General features: G+C 41.1%; 1 protein-coding gene across 1 annotated transcript in view; it reads left to right on the top strand.

Annotated features, from left to right (window-relative positions):
- The first annotated feature begins 7,089 nt into the window (after positions 1 to 7,089).
- The window catches only part of TGM6 (transglutaminase 6), a 33,344-nt gene continuing 15,914 nt past the window's right edge, over positions 7,090 to 24,519 (top strand). The window contains exons 1-9 of the mRNA XM_051973771.1: positions 7,090 to 7,129; positions 8,876 to 9,049; positions 15,317 to 15,559; positions 15,861 to 15,979; positions 16,379 to 16,507; positions 18,222 to 18,399; positions 18,841 to 18,979; positions 22,637 to 22,740; positions 22,863 to 23,105. Coding sequence (XP_051829731.1) covers positions 7,090 to 7,129; positions 8,876 to 9,049; positions 15,317 to 15,559; positions 15,861 to 15,979; positions 16,379 to 16,507; positions 18,222 to 18,399; positions 18,841 to 18,979; positions 22,637 to 22,740; positions 22,863 to 23,105 — 1,369 coding nt within the window. The remainder of the gene's footprint in view (positions 7,130 to 8,875; positions 9,050 to 15,316; positions 15,560 to 15,860; positions 15,980 to 16,378; positions 16,508 to 18,221; positions 18,400 to 18,840; positions 18,980 to 22,636; positions 22,741 to 22,862; positions 23,106 to 24,519) is intronic.

Raw genomic sequence — 24,519 nt, 5'->3', positions numbered from 1 at the left:
CAGTCTCTGAAGTATAAGTGGCATTAAAAAAGAATGAAAATGGGAAAATTAGATTGAATCAATGATTTATAGTGATGGGTTAGAGGAGATAAAATTGTAAGAGTATTGAGGAAGTGTTTTATTTAGCCTCACCTCTAGTTAAAGCAAAGACCTGGGTTCAAGAATTTATAGGAAAGTAGTGTTTGGGAAGCTTATACAAACAAAAATGTTATTACTATGTAGTACAGTAAATAGGCAAAAAAAAAAAGCATATATACCCACATTATATGGCAGTATAATAGAAATTCTACTGCATGGATATGAGAAAGTTACCCAGGGCAAGAGGGGGGGAAACAAACTCAAAATTAAGATTCATATGATGAAATTATATTCCCTAAAAATGAACTTGGTTGAGAACAGGTCATTTGGTGCCAGATATGAAAGGGGGCATTCTTAATCAGCCCAGATGTAGTAGAGAAGTTCTCAGAGTCACTTTTTAATACCAGGCTTGGGTAGGGAGAGTTTCTTTATTGGAACCAGCAGCTGGAAAAGGTTGTAGATTAAGTAAGGCATCTGGAAGAGAATGACTTACAAACTTCTGCTCTCCATCTGGAGTTCTGTCCATCCAGAAGCTGAGAGTATTAAGTGGCACAAGGTTAGCAGAAGTCAGAGCAGTGGGGAAAATGAAATCTTATCTGTCTTTGCCTATCTGCTTTATGGGCATTAGAAATACTTAGACTCTATATTGGAATTATGTGACTTCATATTGGAGATCTATCATTATAATATCAAGCAACATAAATACTATAATTATCATAGGGAACTAGGTACAAAGTATCTAAAGGAGGGGAAAAGACCAAAGATATAGAAAAAGATGCAAACTTTACTGATATAAAAAAAATTAAAGGAATATCAGTAACTAATGACTTATATTCATTCTCCCATTTATATAAAATCTGCATGAGAGTCGTCGCTATACAAATTGAAGGCATTCTCAATAAAGGTACTGATGGAGCAAATACTGAAAATGGTCATTACATCCAACAATAGACCATATCTTTAGTATCTCATAACTAACTGAAAGATATCAAGAACAAAATATTCCATTGAGTTCATTATGTATTAATTACACAAAAGCACTTGCCTTACAGAATAAAAATGATGCCTCCTAGGCTCTTTTACATCAAAGAAGTCTCCCCTTTATGTCAAAGTCTTGCAGTATTTCTTGAAAGATGCAACCTAGAAATGACTCTACATAATGAAAATAAATAGTGGAGGAATAAATTGGGAAGATGTCTCCTCGCTAAAAGAATACTGAATCCAGAGTAAAGTTTAGGAGCAGGAAGGAACCTGTGGATTGTGAAGTCCTTCTATTTGTAGATGATATGTCATTGATAGTGTCAAGCCCCAAGACAATGCAGAGACTCCTGGAAAAGATCTATCTATATATAATAAAGTTTTCCATGGCAGGGGTTAATTTTTTTGTGCCATGGACCCCTTCAGCCATCTGCTATAAGCCTCTGCATCCCTTCTCAAATATGTTTTTAAATGCACAAAATAAAATCAAAGGATTACTGAGAAAACCCATTGTGTTGAAATACAGTTATCAAAACTTTTAAAAATCAATTTCATGGACACTTGGTCAAGAACATTGGTTTTAAGGAATTTGATATGTCCATCCACACAGGAAAGGTCAAATGAATGCACAATGTTCCACCATCCATGCATCTGAACAGACACTCCATACAGTTTGTCCATCCATATAGAGATGAAATCACAAATCCAGACCCCTTCTCCTTCTCAAAAAAGAATGTGAAACCACAAACAAAATGAACAACAGACGTTCTTTTGGGGGGGCTTATAAAGAGACAATACAGCTGGCCAGTGAGCTGGACACAGAGTTGAAAAGAAAGAGAATAGCAGGGTACATTGCTTTCAGGAAATTGCAAACTGCTTTTACTAATCCCAGACTTCCCATAACAACAAAGACAAATCTTTTCAATACCAACACTTTACCCGTGTTGCTATATGGAAGCCAGACTTGGAAATGCTCCCCTACCTCTAAAGCTGATCATCTAACAGAGGAAATTATCCAAAGGAGAGTTATTGAGAAATCAGGGGAATTCAACCTTGTTACAAGATCTGAAAATGTATGGAAGAGAGGAGGCTTAGTGGAGACCATGGCAACGGGGTTATCACAGGGAAGAGAAATGAGGTTTGTTTTGAGTACCTGCAGAGTGGAAAAGCAGAAGCAATTACCGGAGGAGGTGGGAAAGGGAGTTACAGGGAAGCATATTTTGATTCAATATAAGGAAGAATTTCTTAATAATAAGAGTTGTTCAAAAGTGGAATGGGTCTTGTGAGGTAAAAATTTCCCCATCACTGAAGGTGTTTAAGCAAAGAATAGACAACCAGATATTGGAGATGTAATAGTGCCGATTAATGCATGGCAATGAACTAGAAGTCGTCTCAGATCCGCCCTGGTTCTAAGAAAGAGTCTATGATTCACCCCCACCCCCACCTCAGACCTGGCCTTCTGTCTGGACCTAGTCCAGAGGCTCGGGTAATTATTGCCTATTAACTAGACCGCCTGCCTCTGACTCACTTCCAGTAAGATAGTTCTGCAGGTAGTTGTAGCAGAGAGAGGCCCAAGATAGGGTAGAGATGCTGAGGGACTGGGGAGGAGATAAACAATACATTCTACCAGAGACCAGGGCAGGAGAAGAGGCCTGCGGGCTCTGGACTCCCAGCGCCGACACCTTTGCCATGTAATCCTGGGCACTGCGCTTAGAAGCTTGGGAAACTTAGGAATCATCAAACCCAACTTCTTCCTTTCACAGAATAAGAAACTAAGCTCCAGAGAGGGAAACTGCTTTCCTCCAAACATGAAGTCAGTGAGTAACAGGCCCCTATGAGAGCCCCATCCCCGAGTTCAAAATTGGGCTCGTTTTACTACATCACGCTCCTTCAGGTTCCTCTTCCCCATATGTAAAATGGGAATAATAATCCCTGCCCACTGACTGGGGAAAGGTTATAAAGATTAAAGGAAATCATAGGTATGAAAGGACTTTGGAAATTTAAAGGCCTAAAATGGGGGATTTGAAAATACGTTTGCTAAAGTCCCAGACGTTGTTCTCCCAGACCTGGATGGGGAGCCTGAGAAATCCACCCAGGTAGGGGACAAAGCCAAGGAGAGGAGATAAGCCCAGCTCAGAAGCTGTGGTTTGCCTTTCTTTGTATCCCAAGAACTTAACATAATGTCTGGGCACACAGTAGGAGCTCAATAAGTGCTCCTGGCTGATTGGAGAACTCCTGAGGCAGCTCCTCTCAGTTTCAAAGGCTTTGACCGAAGCTCTTCATATGCTCGGCACAGACCCGCCTCTGTATAAGCCCCCAAAAGAAAGCCCGCTGCGCATTTTGTCTCTGGTTCCACACTCTTTTTTGAGAGGGGGAAGTGACCTGGATTTGTGATTCCATCTCTACATAGAGCTTCATGGTGAGGGATGCGAGCGAGACATCCAGGGTCTTACTCTGCACTTACAGGCAAAGGCTGCCCTGGAAGCAGAACATAAGGAGGCGTATGGAGGTGTCTGTAATCCATGAGGAGAACCCAGGGGTCATGGCGCATAAAGCCTGGAAGCATGGCTCAGGGGCAGGAATACTGGAATTACAGTCAGTAAGGCCTCGGCTCCGATCTCCGTGCAGCTTTAAGCACTAAGACTTTGGGACTTCCTGTATAAGATCAACATCTTCTATACGGTCACAGGCCAGGATTCTTAACCTGGAATCCATGAACTTGATTTCGATAGGTAGGTAGATAACTAGATATAGATCTAGACAGATGTGCACATGTGTATCATGTATGTATAAGCTTACATGGACGTATGCATATGTATTTCTATAAGATTGGCTTCTTTTGTAATCCCATATATTTTATTTTACACTCTTAAAAACATTATTCCAGCTTTAACACACTGCCAAACAGATCTGTGACATAAAAAAAAGCTGAGAATTCCTATCTTGGAGAATTCTCTATGGCATTAAAAAAGTGATTTGTCCAGGATCACACAGCAAATATAGATAAAAGGTAAACTGGAATTAGCATGAAAGGCAACTCTTGAACCACTGGGTCATACTACTATTGGGTATAAAGAAAGCAATTAATGGATGTTGATTAAGTGATGAGTTAATTATTTCAAGTTCATCCTCTGGGGTCATGCAGATCAAGTCTAGTTCCTCTTCCATACTTGCTCTCCTCCATTCACCCAAGCTTCTTTTCTCTAAATAAAAATTCCCCATATCACAGTGGAGGTATCATGGCACCATGAAAAGAACCAGGTTCTGGAGTCAAAGGATTGGAGTTCAGATCCTACCTTTGACCCTTACTACCTGTGCGGCCTTGGGCAAATCCCCCGAGTCTTCATTTGGTCATCTGTAAAATAAAAAGATTGAGCAAGATGGCCTCTGAGTCCCTTTTAGGTCCGGGATCCTATGGCTGTTCCAAGGGATCCTTGGGTCCCGGGATTGGCACATGGTGGCGTGATGGTGATTAGATATAATAAATAACCACCAGGGGATATAAATGAGACATAGCCTGAGACTTGAATGAGCTCCTAATGAACTGGATAATAATTGATGAAGGGGAGCAGGGAAGAATCAGACTCACAAATTTCAACATGAGGTAGGATGTGGTAAGTGTTTTTGGAGGATTGGGGAAATAATACTGTGGCAGGTAGAGGAGAGGATCAAAAGAGGGAGGGATCAGAGAGCAGGAAAGGCTTTCTGGAGGACATGGCCTTAGAGCAGGCCTTAAAGGATGAGTGGGATGTCAACAGGTACGCAGCTTTGGGCATGGAGGAGGAGGGGAGGGAAGGGGGGCATCCCCAGTGGAGGGAGCGCACATGAGGGGAAGCACAGAGGAGGGGAAAATAGGACATGCTCCCCTAGTTCCTCCCTCCGGGATCCAGCACACACAGAGCTGTGACTAGCCAGATCATCGCCTGTCTGCTAAGGAAGAAAAGGGAATGAAGTTAGATAAGCAAATTGGGATCAGACTGTGGAGGCCAAAAGGGACCAGAGTGAGGGTTTGCACTTTATTCTATGAGTAATTTTACTTTATTTAGCACAGTCCCTGGCATGTCGTAGGTACTAGTTGATCTAGTAAATGACAGTGAACTGACTCAAGGGGAGCCATTTACTCTGTGTCTGTGTGTGTGTGTGTGTGTGTGTGTGTGTGTGTGTGTGTGTGTGTGTTTGGGAATTTGGGAGCCTGGTCCAGAACGGATCGGAAGGCCCCAGACTGGCGGTCAGGAGAAAAGCAGGTGCTCAGTCTCTCTCCTTCCTGCCGCCTCTCATCCCTACCCCTGTAATATAGCCCTTGGTGCTCCCCTGCCCTGACCTCAGCCACCTAAGCTAAGTGAGGGGCACACGGGCCTGGAGGCAGGAGGATGACAGAGGGTAGGAGCCGGGCCACTTGAGTGCCAGGGTAAGCCTACAGACTACTGTGAGTGCCCTACAATTAACCTTCCTCGGGCCAATTACCCTTCAGAAGTGATTCATAGACAGAGAAGCTGGAGATTGTTTCATGGCCCCGGGACCGGGCAAAATGCCTGGAAATTGGAGTTTGCCGAAGGCAGAATTCCTAATGGGGATGGCTTTAGGGGACATTGATATTTAGTAACATAAAATTATAGAACTCTGAAACTGGGAAAAAAAAGAAACAAGGGTTGGTCAGAGATGGGAGGAACCTTGGGAGATAGAACATAGACTGTCAGACCTGGAAGGATGTTGGAACATACACTATAAACCATTAGAGCAAGAAAAAATCTTAAAGCATAGAACATAGACTGTCAAAAATAAAGGGAACTTTAGAACATAGACTGTCATGAAATGCCAGAGAAACGGAGGCAAGACAGAGATTGGCTTTTAATCTTTTGGTTGTGGAGAGTTCACAATGATGGGAATGGGTTTGGGAGGACCTTCCAGGGTCAGCATTTTCAGGGAACAATAACCGACCTTCTCTGTAGAAGCCTCTCACAGGTGAGATGCCCAAGTAAGCAGAAGAACAGAAATAGGCAAGGTCACTCTATGGTCATGCTTGTCACTTTGATCTAGTGTGTGAGGCTAAGTTTAGGTTCTCATGAGAACCCACTTTTTGGTTCAGCAGCCAGAACTAGAAAGTACCTTAGAACATAAAACACAGACTGTCAGACTCAGAAAGGATGTTAGAACATACAACATACAGCTAAAAGAGACCACAGAACATAGAACACAAACCTCCAGAACTAAAAGGAAGGGAACCTAAGAATGCAAATTGGATACCAGGTCTATAAGGCATTATTGAGCTCCTACTATGAAGAAAAAAAAGAAGAGAGAAATGGGGTCCCCTGCCTCAAGGAATTTATAGTCCAGCTAGAAGAACCAGAATGGAGCCTGACAATCTTGTGCAAGAAAAGAGCCCAAAAGAGCTATTCATATCTAGAGAAAGAACTGATTGTGTCTGAATACAGATTAAAGCATTTTTTTACTTTATTTTTCTTGAAGGTTTTTTTTTTTTGAGGAATGGGAGGGAAGATCTTTATTTTCTTTTGCAACATGACTTATGGAAATGTTTTGCATAACTTCACATGTACCTACTTAATGGGGGATGAGGGTAGAGAGGAAGGAAGAGAATCTGAAACTCAATTTGTTTTAAAAACAAATGTAAAAATTATTTTACATGTAATTGGGAAAAATATAAATATCAAATATCAAAAAGAGTAAGATACATAGTAAATATGAGATTATTTCAAATACAGGACATGGGCCACATTCCTCATATCACACTCTCCTTAAGAAGAAAAAAATGTTGATAAACACTGAAAAAAAAAGATTCCTAATATATTACATTAGCTTTATACAAGGTAGATTTGGTAAAAAAAAAAAAAAAACTGTTGTGTCACTATCATTGTCATCATCATTGGACTTGGTAGGAATGTTAGAACACATGATATAAACTCCTAGAGTCAAAAGGGATCTTAGAACATAGGACACAGACTGTGAGACAATGACAACAGCCAAGGCTTTATACAAAACAGATTGGGGAAAAACCTACAGTGTGTATAGACCAAGATGGTGGGAGTTATAAGAGAGCCCAAGGCCATCGTCCTAAGTGAGGGTCTCATGGAACATGGTTCAGGAAGGCAACATGCAAGCAAGGAGCTAGCTCTGAGACTCGGATAGCTACACCCAGACCTCTCCCATTCTCCTTGTTCATACTGAAGCCCTGGACCAATCTAGGCTCACCCAACCCTCTGGGAGTCCAGTTGAGACCCTTTCTTCTGATAATGGTGGCCTTTTGTGTCTATGGTAGCCAAAGTTCTCCTGGATACGAGTGTTGTGATAATGGGAGCAGGAGTAGGAAGGGGTTACATAGTGTGGGACTTGTCTCATTCTCAGCATCCCCTTACCCCCCCCCCAGGAGTCAGGAGCTCAGAGGATAAAGAGATCACAGGGGGTTGGGGGGCCAAGAGAAAGCTTGAAGAAGAGATGAGACTTGAAAGATAATGATAATAATAACAAAAATGCCCATAGCAAATTCACATTTCTATAACACCTTATGGTTTATAAAACTATTTGAATAAAACTCATGCGGGTCTAGTAGTAGCCAAGAGGTGTGAGAAATGAGGTGGGAATCCCCTCTGGTCGGCGCACAGGTCCAACATGAAAGAATTCAAGAACCTGAAAAATCTGAATGGCAAAAGGGATTTTTATTGGCACTGAGAAGCCAGCTTTGCTAGGAAGACAGACTCCTCAGTGGCAGGTCCTGTCAGAGAAATAACAAAGGTTATCACTGAGAAGAGGGTATCTTCACAATGGGCAGGAGTCCTGGCAGGGAGCTGTGCCAAGAGGAGAGGTTCCTTGGCAAAGCATAATCCTGCTTCGGACTTCTGCAAAGATTTGGAGTTCAGAATTGTCTTTTGTTGGCAGTCTGGGGCTGGGGCTTTCACTGAATGAGATTCCTTCAATGTTGTCAATGCCTCCAGTTGAAAAGAGAGTACTTATTTTGGAGTTTCAAGCCACTCAATAGGAATATCAGGCCCAGATCTCCAACTGAATAAAATCATTTTAAAGGCTTTTCCCCAGACTCTTGGGAATTTCCTGAAGGGGATCTGGGCCACCCCCAAAAGATCAATAGAGGTTGATTTGGCCAAGATCTCCAATTGAATGAAGCCACTTAACTTTTCTGGGAAGATATGCTTTCCCAGAGGAGGGTCTGAGACTCCGAATCCCCCTTCTTTTACAAATTTAAGGGGACACAGTTTCAGAGTTCACCCCCATCAAAACTGTGAAGAAAACTAAAGGATTATTATTCCCATTTTATAGATGAGGAAAAACAGAGGCTCAAGGAAGTCAACTGATTTTTAATGGTCTCAAAGATAAGAAATACCAGATATGAGATCCAGAAATCCTGACCAGTCTTCTTTGCATTATAACTTGGCTAAGATTTTCCATCAGCTATGGCAAGGAGATGGTGTTAGGAAGAACAGCATAAGCAAATATATTGAGGCAAAGAAGAGCAAGGTTTGGGGGAGAGTGAGAAGAGCAGCTTGGGATGGAGCACAGATTCACTGAAACAAGACTGGAAAGATGGGACGTACTAGAGAGCCTCAAATACCAGGCAAAGGGGCTTAGACACTATCCTGAAGACACTGGGAAGCCTATATAGGCTTTTGAATATGGAAAGACTGATAAAAATGGTCCTTTCCAAATAGTGTCTCCTCTGTCCCTACTACATCTTATAAAAAAAGAGACTGCGAGTGAGAAGTAAAAAGGAGAGGGGGATTTTCCTCAAGATTTGGATTCATTTCTTTCCTCTCCTTTCTGTTCTTTCCTTCCCTGCATCCGGAATCCCCAGCAATCAAAATAACAGAAGTGGACTGGCAACAAGAGAAAAACACTCATGCTCACCATACTGAAGAATACCCAGGCTCAGAGATGGTGGTGAGGAGGGGCCAAAGATTCACTCTCAGCCTGAGGTTCAGCAGGGCCCTGGAGAGTGAGGAGACTCTGATATTCACCGTGGAAACAGGTATCCTCCCCCACCTTCTTCCTTCACATACTGCAGGTCTTGAAGGTGCCTTTGTCCTCATTGCTACACTTTTTCTCTGGTACAATCACAAAGTAATGGAACCATGGAACGTTTTATCCCAATATCACAGAATTTTATACAGCATCCTAGAACTTTAGAACATAAATACTGAACTCAAACGTAGCCTTTGGGAATCTCCTTAAAGGAGACCCGTCAGAAAACTACCTAGATTGAAACTCTCCATAGGTTAAGCTTTTAGTTCCTGAGTGCTGATGTTTTAATTTTTACTAGCTAGCCAAAAGACACTTTAATTCCAAACAAAAGGTGTTAAACTGAATAGCATGGAAAATGAAGTAACAACAATATACTCAAGCAAGTTCAGATGAGGTACATTCTCCTACAGGTTACCATACCAACAAAGGGAAAAGTTAGAAATGAAGATTTGTGACCAAGGAGTATATATGGAGAGAACACATGGCACATATATAGAGAGAACATATGTGGCTAGGGATTTCATTCAAGAGAATGATGATAATGAAACAACATGAGATGTAGCTAAAGCAGTTCTTAAGGGAAATTTTATATCTCTAAATACTTACATGAATAAAATAGAGAAAAAGGAGATCAATGAATTGAGCATGCAACTAAAAAAAAACTAGAAAAAGAACTAATCACCCCCCCCAACTAAATGCCAAATTAGAAATTCTGAAATTCAAAAGAGATTAATAAAATTGAAACTAAGAAAGCTATTGAACTAATTAATAAAACTAAGAGTTAGTTTTATGAAAAAACAACAAAATAGATAAATGTTTAGTTAATTTGATTAGAAAAAGGAAAGGAAAAAAAAACAAATTACCAGCATCAAAAATGAAAAGGGTGAACTTACCACCAAAGAAAAAGAAATCAAAACAATAATTAGGAGCTATTTTACCCAACTGTATGCCAACAAGTCTGACAATCTAATCAAAATGGATGAATATTTGCAAAAATATAAATGGCCCAAGTTAACAAAAGGAAATAAATAACTTAAATAGTCCGACTTTAGAAAAAGAAATTGAACAAACCATTAATGAACTCCCTAAGAAAAAAATCTCCATGGTCAAATGGATTAACAAGTAAATTTTACCAAACATTTAAAGAACAATTAATTTCAGGCTAGCTATGTGGTGCAATGGATAGAGCACCAGCCCATAAGTCAGGAGAACCTGAGTTCAAATCTGCCTCGGACACTGAACACTTCCTAGCTGTGTGACCCTGGGCAAGTCACTAAACCCTAATTGTCTCAGGAAAAAATATTTCAATACTATGTAAACTATTCCAAAGAACAGGTAAAGAAGAAGTCCTGTCAAATTCCTTCTATGACACAAACATAGTGCTGATACCTAAACCAGGAAGAGCCAAAACAGAAAATTATACACCAATCTCCCTAAAAGATATTGATCCAAAAATTTTAAATAAAATATTAGTAAAAGATTACAAAAATTTATCAGCAGGGCAATACACTATGACCAAGGGAATTAATACCAGGGATGTAGGGCTGGTTCAATATCAGGAAAACTATTACCATAATCAACCGTATCATTTGTGGCCAGGGACATTCAATATTACCTTGATCAATGTCTGCTCTACAAATACCATTTTACTACTCTACTGGATATCATATCTCTGCTCTCTGCTGGGTTTATCCCCTCTTCTGGGTGTCTCATTATTTCCAGTGTTATGAATCCAGGGTTCCCAAAATGCTCCCCAATTGACATGCAAAAGAAATTGAACAAGAACAAAAGTTAAGTAAAGAGACACAGCCATTGATTTCTTCCATCAACATCCCAACCCTTGTTCAATAAATCTGCCTTTATTCTGTATTGTGTAATGGAAAGAGCACGGACTCTAGAATCAGAGAAACCAGATTCAAATTCTGCTTAACACTATCTGTGTAAGCTTGAGCAAGTCATTCATTTCCCTCTTTCCTTTCATATAAAATGAGAGAGTTAAGCTGATGGCCTTTAGAATCCCTTATAACACTCTATAATTCCATTATCTTCCAGTCATTTAAAAAATAATAACAACACTTTTGCCTTATATTTTGAATATCACAAAACCTCATCATCTCCATGTCCTTAGAATATAGAATATAAAAACCCCCAAATCTTGAATCAGAATCCAAGAAGATATAACTCAAGAATTATACAATATGAGAGAATTTTAGGATCCTAGAATTCCACGGCCCCATAAGATGTGGTAAATGAAGCTATAAGCTAAAGCTGTCAACATAATTTAAGGATCACAAGAAGCAATTTTGTTGTCACTGCTGCCGTTGGTTTTTTTTTTTTTTTCTTTTTAGTTATATTGTGAAAAAGACTAAGAAGTAATAACTGAAGATAGGGCAAAAACAAAACTGTGCCTTTTTATTTTGCTTTTGTATTTTCTGTCAAGAAGAATGATCTTTGGAGTAGAAAGGACAAAAGGAAAAAACAGCTAATAGGGAGTGGTTGCCCAAGATTAGTCAGGTGACAACAATGATAGCCCCAAGCTGCCCTTGATGAATTTAAGTAACTTTGGCCCAGATGATGTTCATCCTGGAAGACTAAAAGAAGTGGCAGATGGGATTTTTGAGCCACTTTCAATGATCTCTGAAAGGTCTTTAAAAGTAGGAGAGGTGCCCCAGAATTGGAGAAGGGCTTGTCAAAGATTGTCAAGCAAGGAAAGAGAAGGAAGCTTGCAAACTAAAAGGCCCATGAACTTGATCTCAGTTCATGAAAAAATTCAGAGCCAGATTGTTAAAGGGCTGAGTGGGGAATAACTAGGAAAGAAAACAGTGACCATCACAAAAAATCATTTTGAGTTTCTCAAAAACAGATCACACCAGACTTAATTCTTTTGACTTGAGTTATTAAACCGAGAGAGCAGGGTAATGCTACAGCTAGAGTTTTGCTAGATTCCAGCAAAGCATTTTGACAAAGTTTCTCATGCGGTTCTTGTGGGGAATGGAAAACTATAAACTAGATTATAGTACAGTTAGGTGGATTTGGAAGCAATAAAACTATCAGACCAAAGTGTTTATTAATGGTTCAATGTCAACTCAGAAGAAGTTTCCAGTGGTGTGCTTAAGCAATTGTGCTTTATTTACCATTTTTATCAGTGACTTGGATGAAGGCATAGATACAAGGCTTTTGTGAGGTTCAAATGAGATGATGAGTATAGTACAATGTACAAACCTTAGAGCACTTTATAAATGCCAGTTGCTGTCATCACCACCACCCGCAGTAGCAGCAGCAATTATTATCATCCTACTGTCTCCAGGCCTCCAATCTGGTGATGACTTCATTCCCTGAGCCTTCAACTGCACTTCTGCTGAACCCAAGCAATTGTTATAAAGCAATGCAAGAATGTGCTGGCAAATATTTAACAAGGGAGAAGAAGTTCTAAAGTCTGAACACACATTTTTAAGTTTAACCACATTACTAACACTTTATGAAATCTAGGCAATCAACAAAACAATAAACTAAGGCTTGATATGTAGTGATTTCTGAGGTTAAAAGCTGACACTGAAAATTTAACCATCTACTCTCAGAGAAGCCCATTAGAGGAAGCACACTCCTAAAGAAATATCAGGCTTAAAAACTGATAAAACTCACTTCACTGAAAAGATAGCTGATACATTAAATAATAGTATTCTTGACAGGCTAGAACTGGGTCCTGAATCTAATGAGATGAAATTTTAATAGGGATAAATTTTATCTCGCACTTAAATTCAAAAAAACAATTTCATATATATATGGTAAGGGATAAGCAGAAATTTTTCTGAAAAATACTCAGAGGTGATAAGAGTGGGAGTGGGTTTTAGTGGGCTACCACTCTTAAAGGGTCAACAGTGTGATGTAAGAGTTAATATTCATGTAGCCTTTTATAGCTTACAAGGTACTTACATATTTCATTTGATCCTCAGAGAGGTAGAAACTCTTATTGTCCCATTTTGCAGAAAACAAAACTGAGGCTGAGAGGGGTACAGGTCACACAGCAAGGGTGAAGAGAAATTTGAACTGGAGTCCTCCTGACTCAAATGCAATGTGTCCCCTCTGCGCCACCTAGTGGCTTCTCAATTACATGACCATGACAATTGAGAAAGCTGATGACGTCCTGGCCCAGGGAGATGCTAGTCCCGCTGCTCCACCCACCGCATTGTGTTCTGTGGCAGGTGTCGGAAGGGTACCAATAAAATGTGAAGGAAAGCGATTGGTAGCTGTGTGAATAGAGCACTGAGCCTGGGGTCACTGAGTTCTAATCCAGCCTCAGACACTTAATGTGTGACCATGAACAAATCACGCAAGCTCTGTCTGTCTTAGTCTCCCTCCTACAACAGGGATCATAAAAACACCTACCCCAAAGCCAGGGTGGGTTCAAGGATCAAATGATACAATATTTGCCCCGTTCTTAACATAGTTGGGCTGGAACACAGTAGGCACTTAATAAATGCTGGTTCTTTTCCCTTCCACCTTAGTATCCATACTAGTGTCCAAAGGAGAGCAAGGAGGATGGCGAAGAACCTTCTTTTCATACCCAAGAAAATCGACTATAGTAGTTACAGATTTTTAGCCTAAAGAAATAAAGACATAAGGGAACACATTAGCTATCTTTCAGTATCTGAAGGCCATCAGACAGAAGGAGGAGACTTGTTCTTTTTCTTCTTGGTCCCAAACTGGGAAAAATAATGAAAGATACAAGAAGCAAATTAAGGCTCAACATAAGGAGAAACTTCCTAATATGCAGAATGATTCAAAATTGTAATGGGAAGAGAATAGGCATTTACATAGCACCCCCTATGGAAAGCCTTGGGGTTCCCCTTTATGTAAGGTCGCTAAGAAATGTTGGACAGCCCACGTGGGCATGTTCTTGTTCAGGTGTGGATCGGATCAGAGGCCCCTGAGGTCTCAGCTTTGTGATCTTGGGATTCTGATTTCATAAATCCTAGAATCTCAAACCTGGAAGGATAAGCACTTCTCACTCTTTTTGGTTAAAATTGTCCTAGTACTATTGAGCCACACAGGAAAAAATTGCTCCCTTTTCTCCCATTGTAATCCTTCATTGCTTAAAGAAAGCTATCATGTTCCTGCTGTTTTCTGTCTGTCTCTCTGTCTCCATCTCCGTTTCTGTCTCCTCTGTCTGCCTCTGTCTGTGTCTCTCCCTCTTGGTTTCTATCTTTCTCTGTCTTTCTGTCTGTCTCTGTCTCTCTGTCTCTCTCTCCCTCTCGCTCTCTCACTCTCTCGCTCTCTCTTCCACACTAAACATCTCCAGTTTACAAAAGATTCTCATTTCCACTTTTCTCCCCCCATATCCTCCTACATCCACATCTTCTGGAGGTGATCAGCTTGATCATCTAAAATCTGATTTCCAGATGGGATCTGGCCAGAACAAAACCATCAGACAAGCAAAGTCTTCTCTGTCCTGCTCCCTGTCAGTGCATGTTGCCTAAGCTTGCATAATTGTTTGTCCTCCCCCTCTCCCTCACTACCCTCACTAACTCCAGTCCCCAGAATGGAAGGTCCTTGAGAATAGAAACAGTTCTACCTTTATTTTTGTTGCCCCCCACACCTACCTCCATGTCTTGTGCATAGGAAGGGCTGAACAAATGTTTGTTGAATTGAATTGTCCATTTCTCCCAGGGCACTGACTCCAAAGGCTCTCTCCAGCTGAAACATTCTGGACTTCCAATAAAGGGGTATTACGAGCATAGCTCTAGACTTCTAGAAATGGCAGAAGTTGAGGCTCAGAGAAAATAAGTGATTTGTCCAGAGTCACTAGTAAATGGCCAAGAGTCTTTTCATGATACCATTCTGTCTCAAGAACAATTTGGATACAGATGTGGAGTCTGGAGCTGGATGAGGAAACTTCCTCCAGCCCTGAGGATTCTAGAATTCTGCTATGGCCCTAGGACTTATCGTGAACCTCTGAAGTTAATCTCTGCACAATGTTTCCTACCTAAACTGTTGTCTAGTTGTTTTTCAATCATGTCTGACCCTTCATGTTTTCTTGGCAGAAATGCTAGAGTGGTCTGCCATTTCCTTCTCCAGTCCCTTTTACAGATGAGGAAACTGAGGCAGAGTTAAGTGATTTGTGCAGGGTCATACAACTGGTAACAGGAGGAAGTCGGGTTTTTCAGATTCCAGGTGTGGCACTAGCTGCCCCTCTACCTAGACATAAGCATTTCTCTCCTGAAGAGAGAATTCTCTTTGACTTTCAGCACCAAATTCATGTCATTTATCTTTTTAGGACCCCAGGCCTCTGAAGCCCTCCAGACTAAATGTATATTTGAAGCATCGGAATCCAAGCACAAGGGTACCTGGAGAGCCATGCAGGAGACTAGGGAGGAGAATTCTATGACCATCACCATCTCCTCTCCACCCAATGCCGTCATTGGCCACTACAAGCTGAGTGGCAGGGTCTCCTCCCGGTCCAAATACACCAACAAGAAATTGGGCCATTTTGTTCTCCTCTTCAACCCTTGGTGCGCTGGTAAGTGCTCGACTTTTAGATCAGTCCTCCATCTGGAACCAGTTATCCCTCCTTCAGTTCTATGTGGGATAAGCTGGTTAGACCTGCTCCCAAAAGGCAAAGTTCGGAGCCCCAGTCCACTGTTCTCCTCCCCTCCCCCATCCCAGGCCCACCAGGGCAGTTTCCCCTGCCGGGGGCTTCTCGCCCTCTGGGAGCATCCCCCAATGATATACAGAACCAACCCCCGGGCATAGCAAGGGCAGAGCCCCTAGCCCCATCCCAGTCCCTGGAGGATTACCCATCCTGGTTGACTGCTTTCCAGAGGATGATGTCTACCTGGCTGAAGAGGAAGAACGGCAAGAGTATGTGCTGAACGACAATGGAATTATCTTCCGAGGAGTGGAGAAGCATATCCGAGCCCAGGGCTGGAACTACGGGCAGGTCTCCAGGGGAGCAGTCCCAGTGGGGCTCTGGGAGGGGGGAGGAAAGAGGCCAAATGTCCTACTCTCTGTTCCCCCCTCCCCAGGGTCAGATAATCTCTTTTTAAAAAATTCCAGTTTGCCTCTGATTGATCCTGGGTGTTTCTGAGGCTTAGGACTGCCTATGTGAGACATGCCTCGGGAAAGGCATCAGAATTTGACAGATATAGATCATTTTCTCTCCACAAAAGGAGGGACTATTTATTGCACAAGCTTCCAGACAAAGCCCTAGGGTTCTAATGTTAGTGATATCGATTAGTTAGGGTGTCTGGGGACCTTTAACAGTCTAATAAGAGCTGGGACACATGGCTCCAAGAATTTGCCCTGAGACCATCCTGAGTCTGGCTTTTCTGGACCACAGTTTGAAGAGGACATTCTGAACATCTGCCTTTCCATACTGGACCGGAGTCCCAGCCACCAGGAAGACCCAGTCACTGACGTGTCCCGACGAAACGACCCTGTCTATGTCACTAGAGTGATCAGTGCCATGGTGAGGACTATTTGGGAAGTTCCTCTGCTAAGACCCATGGGCCAAACCAAATTCTGAGCTGTGACTTGTCGCAAGTTTAGCAAATATTCCCTGGTCTATAGTTCCCCTTATCTGAAAGGAAGAAAATGAGATCTGCTCTCTAGCCTATGTCCCAAGAAGACTACAAAGTGTGTGTGTGTGTGTGTGTGTGTGTGTGTGTGTGTGTGTACTGAAAGTCTCAGAGTGAAAGCTCCCAAATAAGCAAGATTATCGTTAATTCTTGTTCATCTAAGTGAAGAGATCCAATATTCCTATTGGATCCTATCCAATACTTTTTACACTACACCACATCTGAAGATGACACAAAAATCACACATAATTAAAAGACAAAAACAAAGAAACTGAATGATGAAATAGATGAAATGATAGATGAATGGATGGATGGATATCTTGGCTTTGACTTAGAATACTGACATCATCCTAAAGCTTACCATAGATTTTCTCTGAGTGAGAAGGAGTCCTAGAACACAATGTTAGAACTAGAAGAAATCTTATATTATTCATAGTGAAAATGGCCTTTGAACATTGACCATAGAAATCTATGTTCAGACAGAGCAATAGTCTGAACTGGTACCAACCTTAGTACAAAGAATATCAGAGAGGGAGTTCTATTCCACTTATATAAATAACTTGAAGTCTCCAGACTCTAAGACATTTTTCTTTTTAAAAAATTAGGTGCAGTGTAGCTATTTTAGTTTTTCATCATATTCTTTCTGGATATACTGGATATACTAGCACTGAACCCTCCCTTCTAAAAAAAAAGATAGATAGAAAGAGAGAGAGAGAGAAAGAGAGAGAGGGAGGAAGGGAGGGAGGGAAAGAAGGAAGGAAGGAAGGAAGGAAGGAAGGAAGGAAGGAAGGAAGGAAGGAAGGAAGGAAGGAAGGAAGGAAGGAAGGAAGGAAGGAAGGAAGGAAGGAAAAGAAACACAAGTTAAGCAAAACCAATGATTAGAGTCTCTATCTGACAATGTATGCACTCATCTGTGTCCATGCTCCCCCACCTTTATGTCAAGAACAATGTGTTTCATTATTTTTTCTTCATGACCAGGATTAGTTATAATAGTTGTCATTGTTATATTGATTGTTATTGACTATTACTCAGAGCTCAGCTTCCCCTTACTTTCCTTTTCATTTGCTTCCCATAGTTGTGATGCATCTTAATTTCCTTATTCCACTTACATCCGTCAGCTTCAATGTATACATCTTCCCAGATTGCTGTGAATTCCTCACATTATGTCTTATGATACAATAACATTCTATTACAATGAATGATGATGTTTGCTTGGCCATTCCGCACTTAATGGGCACCCACTTTGTTTCCAGTTCTTTGCTAACACAAAAAAGTGATACTATGAATACTTTAAGATGTACACTTTCCTAGTCTTTGTACCATATCGTACTTTCTTTCTCCTTTTCAGTCCTCCTCCTCAATAGAACATATCTTCTGGGTAGGGCTGGGGTAAACTGAGCCACCCACACTCTTCCACTTGGGCATAAGGCCTTCAAGCTATTAATGAAGGAGGGTAGAAGTGGCAATGTGTTCTCACCCATTCTGAGATGGCACCGCAATCCCATAGGATTTTGAGGTCCTATGCTCTGGCCACCGAGCCATCCAGCCCCACCTTCCTTCTGGAGCTTTACAGCCTAGATAACTGAATGAGACCTCTCTTGGCAGGTGAACAGCAATGATGACAAAGGTGTGGTCCAGGGCCAGTGGCGGGGCAAGTACATCGGTGGGACCAGCCCCTTGCACTGGCGGGGCAGCGTCGCCATCCTCTACAAATGGTACAAGGGAAGATATAAGCCTGTCAAATATGGCCAGTGCTGGGTCTTTGCTGGAGTCATGTGCACAGGTACTTGGTCCGGGAGAGAAGGATGGTAAGGGAGCCTCAACTTTGCATTCTCTTGTTTTAAATTTGCATGAAGCGTCCCTGATTCCCCCCAGTTTCTTTAGTCTCAGTGACCTGCACTGCTCTGCAGAGCGAAACTACAAAAATACCTATCCCACTAAAAAACAAATTAGCAGACAATCCAGTACAACTATTTCTAGATTTCACTTGAGAACGCATTTCAAATGTGTCTTACTTTAAATAAATTCAATATATGTAAATCATAGAATTAAAAACAGAAAAGTTGGGTAGGACAAGAATTAAGTAGGAGTAGTTTCAGTGGAGAGATAGTCAGAGGCATAACTTAGCTCCCCCTCTGGGGATGGGATATCAGGGAGGGGCTTTCCAGATGGGGAAAGCCTTTCCTAAGATGGTCTGGAGTATCTCTAGTCTGTAAATTTTTAGTCCTAAGGTGTTTAGGAATTGCCACCCGGATAGTCTCCAACTTCAACTCAGCCCACGACACAGACAAGAGCTTGAGTGTGGACAAATATGTGGACTCATTTGGAAGGACCCTGGAAGACATAACTGAAGACAGTATGTGGTAAGTATCTAGTTGTCCCCCTTGAAGGAAAGATCTTAGCCCCTTTCCTTTCCCCAGGCTGTGGGAACTTGTCCCAGGGCACAGGAAGCACTTGGCAAAGCAGGCATGTGGGGCACTGCCCTCCACCCTTTCCTAACACTGAGAAACAAATTCAGCATCGTAGTCTTGAGCCCTACTCAGGGCTACCTCTGAGCCTGACCTCCAGCCAATTCTCACTGTCTCATCCTTCTCAGATCTCACCTTCACACTTAGAATTCTAACATCCTGGAAACTTCTAATCAGACAGTCACAGACTTCTTATGCAATAGGTATGCCCAGACAATCTCCTGGTTCCTTCTGCCCACTGAAGAACAATTTGTTCTGGCATCAATGACGCCATCTTGATAAGGCATCTTGACCCGGACCGTCTCACTGATAACCATGTTGAGAGTGGGTGACTGATGCAAGCCATTTGAAATGCTTAAGCTATACCTCTAGCCTGACTTTTAAAAAGGAGAACAGAAATGGGGGCACATACAGAGGGAACCAGATTTGGAAGATCAGGTTAAAAGAATTTGTAGTTCTTCTATTGTTGTAATGTAGACTTGATATTCCCAGAGGAAACCCCAGGTGGGGGTACAAGCCAAAGAGAAATCAATAATGAGAAGGCACCAAGACTGAACACTGTTCATATAAATCCACAGAGTTATGTACAATGATTTACTGTTAAAATTGTGAAAAGAGGGAATTTTAGATGAACAGAATCATAGAACCCTAAAATCCTTTAAAAAAAAAAAAGTAGAGACCTCTCTCCAGGAAAAGTTATAGATTTGTCTTTGGTGCACTCTTTCACCTGATTTTCATTTCTTTTCCCTCACATTATGTTCCTGATGTCTCAGTACCCTAATAGTTCCTGTTTATATAGCTAGCACTGCAAGGTTTTCAAAGTGCTTTACAAATATGATCTCATTTCATCCTTACAAAAACCCTGGCAAGTATTGAAGAACAGAAAGAAAGTTTCACTCAGCTAGAAAATAACTGAGGCAGGCTCTGACTTTAGTTCCAGTGCTCTATTCATGCCATTCCCTATCTGCCCACACTTCCCAAGGCTTCCATTCTATAGAGTCTTGCTCTAAATTAGCTTTCAACTAATCCTGGCTAGGATATAGCCTACAAAGGTCTCAGAAGATCTTTCTACTGGAAATGTTTACTTTTTCAAAGGGGTCTCAAAGCCTTCAGGTTTCAAAAGGAATAATTTCTTAACCCCAGGAGAAACCAATTGTTTACATTTCAAGCACATTGATGGTACAGACTAAGGATCTTTTTGGATAGGAAGGCCTTTCACTAGGGTTCCTTCATACACATGAATATAATCAATCCTATCACTCCTTTTATGGCAACTAGGTGAAGCAGTGGATAGATCGCTGGGTGTGGAGTCAGCTTTCTTGTTCAAATCTGGCCACAGATAGCTGAGTGATCAGGGACAATCATATATACCTGTTTGCCTCAGTTTCCTCATCAGTAAAATGAGCTGGAGGAAGAAAATGACAAACCACTCCTGTATCTTCTTTTACCTCTGTGTTCAATAAAAGTTTTTTTTTCTTTTTCATTTTTTAAAATTATAGCTTTTTATTTACAAGATATATGCATGGGTAATTTTATAGCATTGACAATTGCCAAACTTTTTGTTCCAATTTTTATCCTCCTTCTCCCCATCCCCTCCTCCTGATGGCAGGTTGACCAATACATGTTAAATATGTTAAAGTATAAATTAAATACAATATATGTATACATGTCCAAACAGTTATTTTGCTGTACAAAAAGAATTGGACTTTGAAATAGTATACAATTAGACTGTGAAGGAAATCAAAAATGCAAGCAGACAAAAATAGAGGGGTTGGGAATTCTATGTAGTGGTTCATAGTCATCTCCCAGAGTTCTTTCGCTGGATGTAGCTGGTTCAATTCATTACTGCTCTATTACAACTGATTTGATTCATCTCATTGCTGAAGATGGCCACGTCCATCAGAATTGATCATCATATAGTATTGTTGTTGAAGTATATAATGATCTCCTGGTCCTGCTCATTTCACTCAGCATCAGTTCATTTTTTAAAAATATATTTTATTTTATAATAACTTTATATTGACAGAATCCATGCCACGGTAATTTTTTTACAACATTATACCTTGCACTCGCTTCTGTTCTGATTTTTCCCTCTCTCCCTCCACCCCCTCCCCTACATGGCAAGCAGTCCTATATATGTTAGATATGTTGCAGTATATCCTAGATACAATATATGTTATCAGAACCGAACAGTTCTCTTGTTGCACAGGGAGAATTGGATTCAGAAGGTAAAAATAACCCGGGAAGAAAAACAAAAATGTAAATAGTTCACATTCATTTCCCAGTGTTCTTTCTTGGATGTAGCTGCTTCTGTCCATCACTTGTCAATTGAAACTGAGTTGGGGCTCTTTGTCAAAGAAATCCACTTCCATCAGAATACATCCTCATACAATATCATTGTCGAAGTGTATAATGATCTCCTGATTCTGCTCATTTCACTTAGCATCAGTTCATGTAAGTCTCTCCAAGCCTCTCTGTATTCATCCTTCAGCATCAGTCTATGTAAGTCTCTCCAGGCCTTTCTGAAATCATCCTGTTGATCATTTGTTACAGAACAATAATATTCTATAACATTCATATGCCACAATTTATTTAGCCATTCTCCAATTGATGGGCATCCACTCAGTTTCCAGTTTCTGGCCACCACAAAGAGACCTGCCACAAACATTCATGCACATACAGGTCCCTTTCCCTTCTTTAAGATTTCTTTGGGATATAAGCCCTGTAGCAACATTGCTGGATCAAAGGGTATACACAGTTTGATAACTTTTTGAACATAGTTTCGAATTGCTCTCCAGAATGGCTGGATGTATTCACAATTCCACCAACAATGTATTAGTGTTCCTGTTTTCCCACATCCCCTCCAATATTCTGCATTATCTTCCCCTGTCATTCTAGCCAATCTGACAGGTGTATAGTGGTATCTCAGAGTTGTCTTAATTTGCATTTCTCTGATTAATAATGACTTGGAGCATCTTTTCATATGGCTAGAAATAGTTTCAATTTCTTCACCTGAGAATTGTCTGTTCATATCCTTTGACCATTATCAATTGGAAAATGGCTTGATTTCTTGTAAATTAGAGTCAATTCTCTATATATTTTGGAAATGAGGCCTTTATCAGAAATGTTTTACAGTTTATTGAAGCTAGCATTTCTAATACAATATTAGAATGGTGATAGTGGGCAACCTTGTTTCACTCCTGATCTTACTGGGAATGGTTCCAGTTTATCTCCATTACATATGATGCTTACTGACAGTTTTAAATAAATGCTCCTGACTATTTTAAGGAAAAGTCCATTTATTCCTATACTCTTGAGTGTTTTATTAGGAATAGAATTCTACCACCACCCCCACTCAAACTTCACATAGTATTTTGCTTTATAAATTTCTAATGAACATACCACATAAAGTAATTGCAAAACAATTAGGTTAGTAAAGTCAGGATCTGAGTTTTATCTAACTTTGGTTTCTCCTTAGCACAGTGCTTTGCACACAGCCATGATATATAAAACATCTCTTCTATCTGCATTTGTTTTTTTTCTCTGCTCCAGGAATTTCCATGTCTGGAATGAAAGTTGGTTTGCCCGGAGAGACCTTGGCTCCTCCTACAATGGCTGGCAAGTCCTGGATGCCACTCCACAGGAGGAGAGTGAAGGTAACCAAATACTAAAATTTCTTTTTCCATTTGGGGCAAGGTCTCCTGGCCTCTCTGACCCAGAATCCCCATTGTGAGGGCTGGTATTCCTCAAAACCACTTTCTTTCCATTGTCCCCCAAGGTGTGTTTCAGTGTGGGCCAGCCTCTGTCACTGCCATTCGGGAGGGCGATGTGCACCTGGCCCATGATGGACCCTTTGTGTTTGCCGAAGTCAATGCTGACTACATCACATGGCTCTGGAATGAGGATGACAGCCGAGAGCGGGTCTACTCCGATACCAAAAAGATTGGCAAATGCATCAGTACCAAGGCTGTAGGCAGCAACACCCGTGTGGACATCACTAGCCATTACAAGTACCCTGAAGGTAAGGGTGGAATGTGGGTTTGTCTAGTTGCCCAATAGCTCCATCAACCAATCCATCAACAAGCATTTATTTAGTGCACTGTGCTCAGTGACAGGCACACAATGACAAAAGTGAGTTCGTCTCAGCTTTCAAGAAGTTTTCATTCTAATGGATGAAATGAGTCCAGGTCTTTAAGGTGAAAGACCTGGATTTGAACTCCAGCTCTATCACTTACTATCTGGGCAGCCAGAGGTAAATGCTTTCCTCCTCTGGGTATCATTTCCCCATCAGTAAAAGGGGCCAAGCTGTTCCCCATATCCACCACTCTATATGCCACCTTTTGCTTTTGTGTAAGTGATTCTCCAGAGCTAGAATGTAATCCTTCTGACTTCTACCTCTTAGACTCCTCAGCTCCCTTTAAAGCCCAGCCCAGGGGCCATCTTCAACATGGAGCCATTTCTGATTCTTCCAATTGTAAATGCTTTGCCTCTTTGTCTCTGTGTCTTCCTAATCCTCTTTGTTTTTCCTGATTTCTCTGTCTCTTTGTCTGTCTCTTTATTAATTATATTGTATAACTCTAAGTTTACTTCCCTATCCACATTCTCTAGTAGAATTTAAGCTCCTCAAGGGCAGGGAATACTTTTCATTCTTGTCTTTCTATCCCCAGAGCCTTGAACAGACTAGATGCTTAGTAAATGTTTGTGGAAGTGAATTGCATTATCTGCCTATTATGAGGAAAGTATCTTATAAATCTGAAGGATTTGAATGTGAGCTGACAGGATGCCATGGGGGAAAATGTGGGACTCAAGGACAAGAGGGATCTAGATTCAAATTCTAGCTCTCTGTGCTAGACCTAGAATTTGCTAACTGTGTGACCTTAACCTAGTCATGTATCTTGCCTCATCTGTAAAATGGACTTCCACTACCCATCTCAAAAGCACTAAGTAAACTGTAGCATTTCATAAATGTGAAATTCCACAAAATAATTACTGTGAGAACAGAGGTTGTTCTTCTATTGCATACACAGAAGAAACAGTCCATAGGCTGATTCTCATTAGTCCAAGACTGGTGAGAACCACCCCATGCCCACTCTTTGTCCCTTGTAAGAACCTCTGCCAGCAGTAGCTCCCCATGGCAGTTGATCCTTTACACATTCTCTTAGAGTGCCAGAGGCTGATGGGACACAGGTGGCTTCACTGGAAAATGCCCCAGGGATTCCCCTATCTCAGAGCAAACGCAGGAAAACACCAAGCATTCAAAAGACTATTATATGGAAGAAGTAGACTTTTCCTTATGAGAGGATAGAGCCAGAAATCATGTGTGAAAATTAGAGAAAAGATGACTTAGGTTCCATGTCAGGAAAAATTCCTAAGTTTTTTACCAAGAAGAAAAGATTGCCTTGGGAAGTGTAAAGTTACCCATCAGTAGAGGTCTT

This window comes from Antechinus flavipes, chromosome 2, assembly GCF_016432865.1.
Source record: "Antechinus flavipes isolate AdamAnt ecotype Samford, QLD, Australia chromosome 2, AdamAnt_v2, whole genome shotgun sequence".
Taxonomy (NCBI): Eukaryota; Metazoa; Chordata; class Mammalia; order Dasyuromorphia; family Dasyuridae; genus Antechinus; species Antechinus flavipes.
This window is presented reverse-complemented; position numbering and strand designations above follow the sequence as displayed.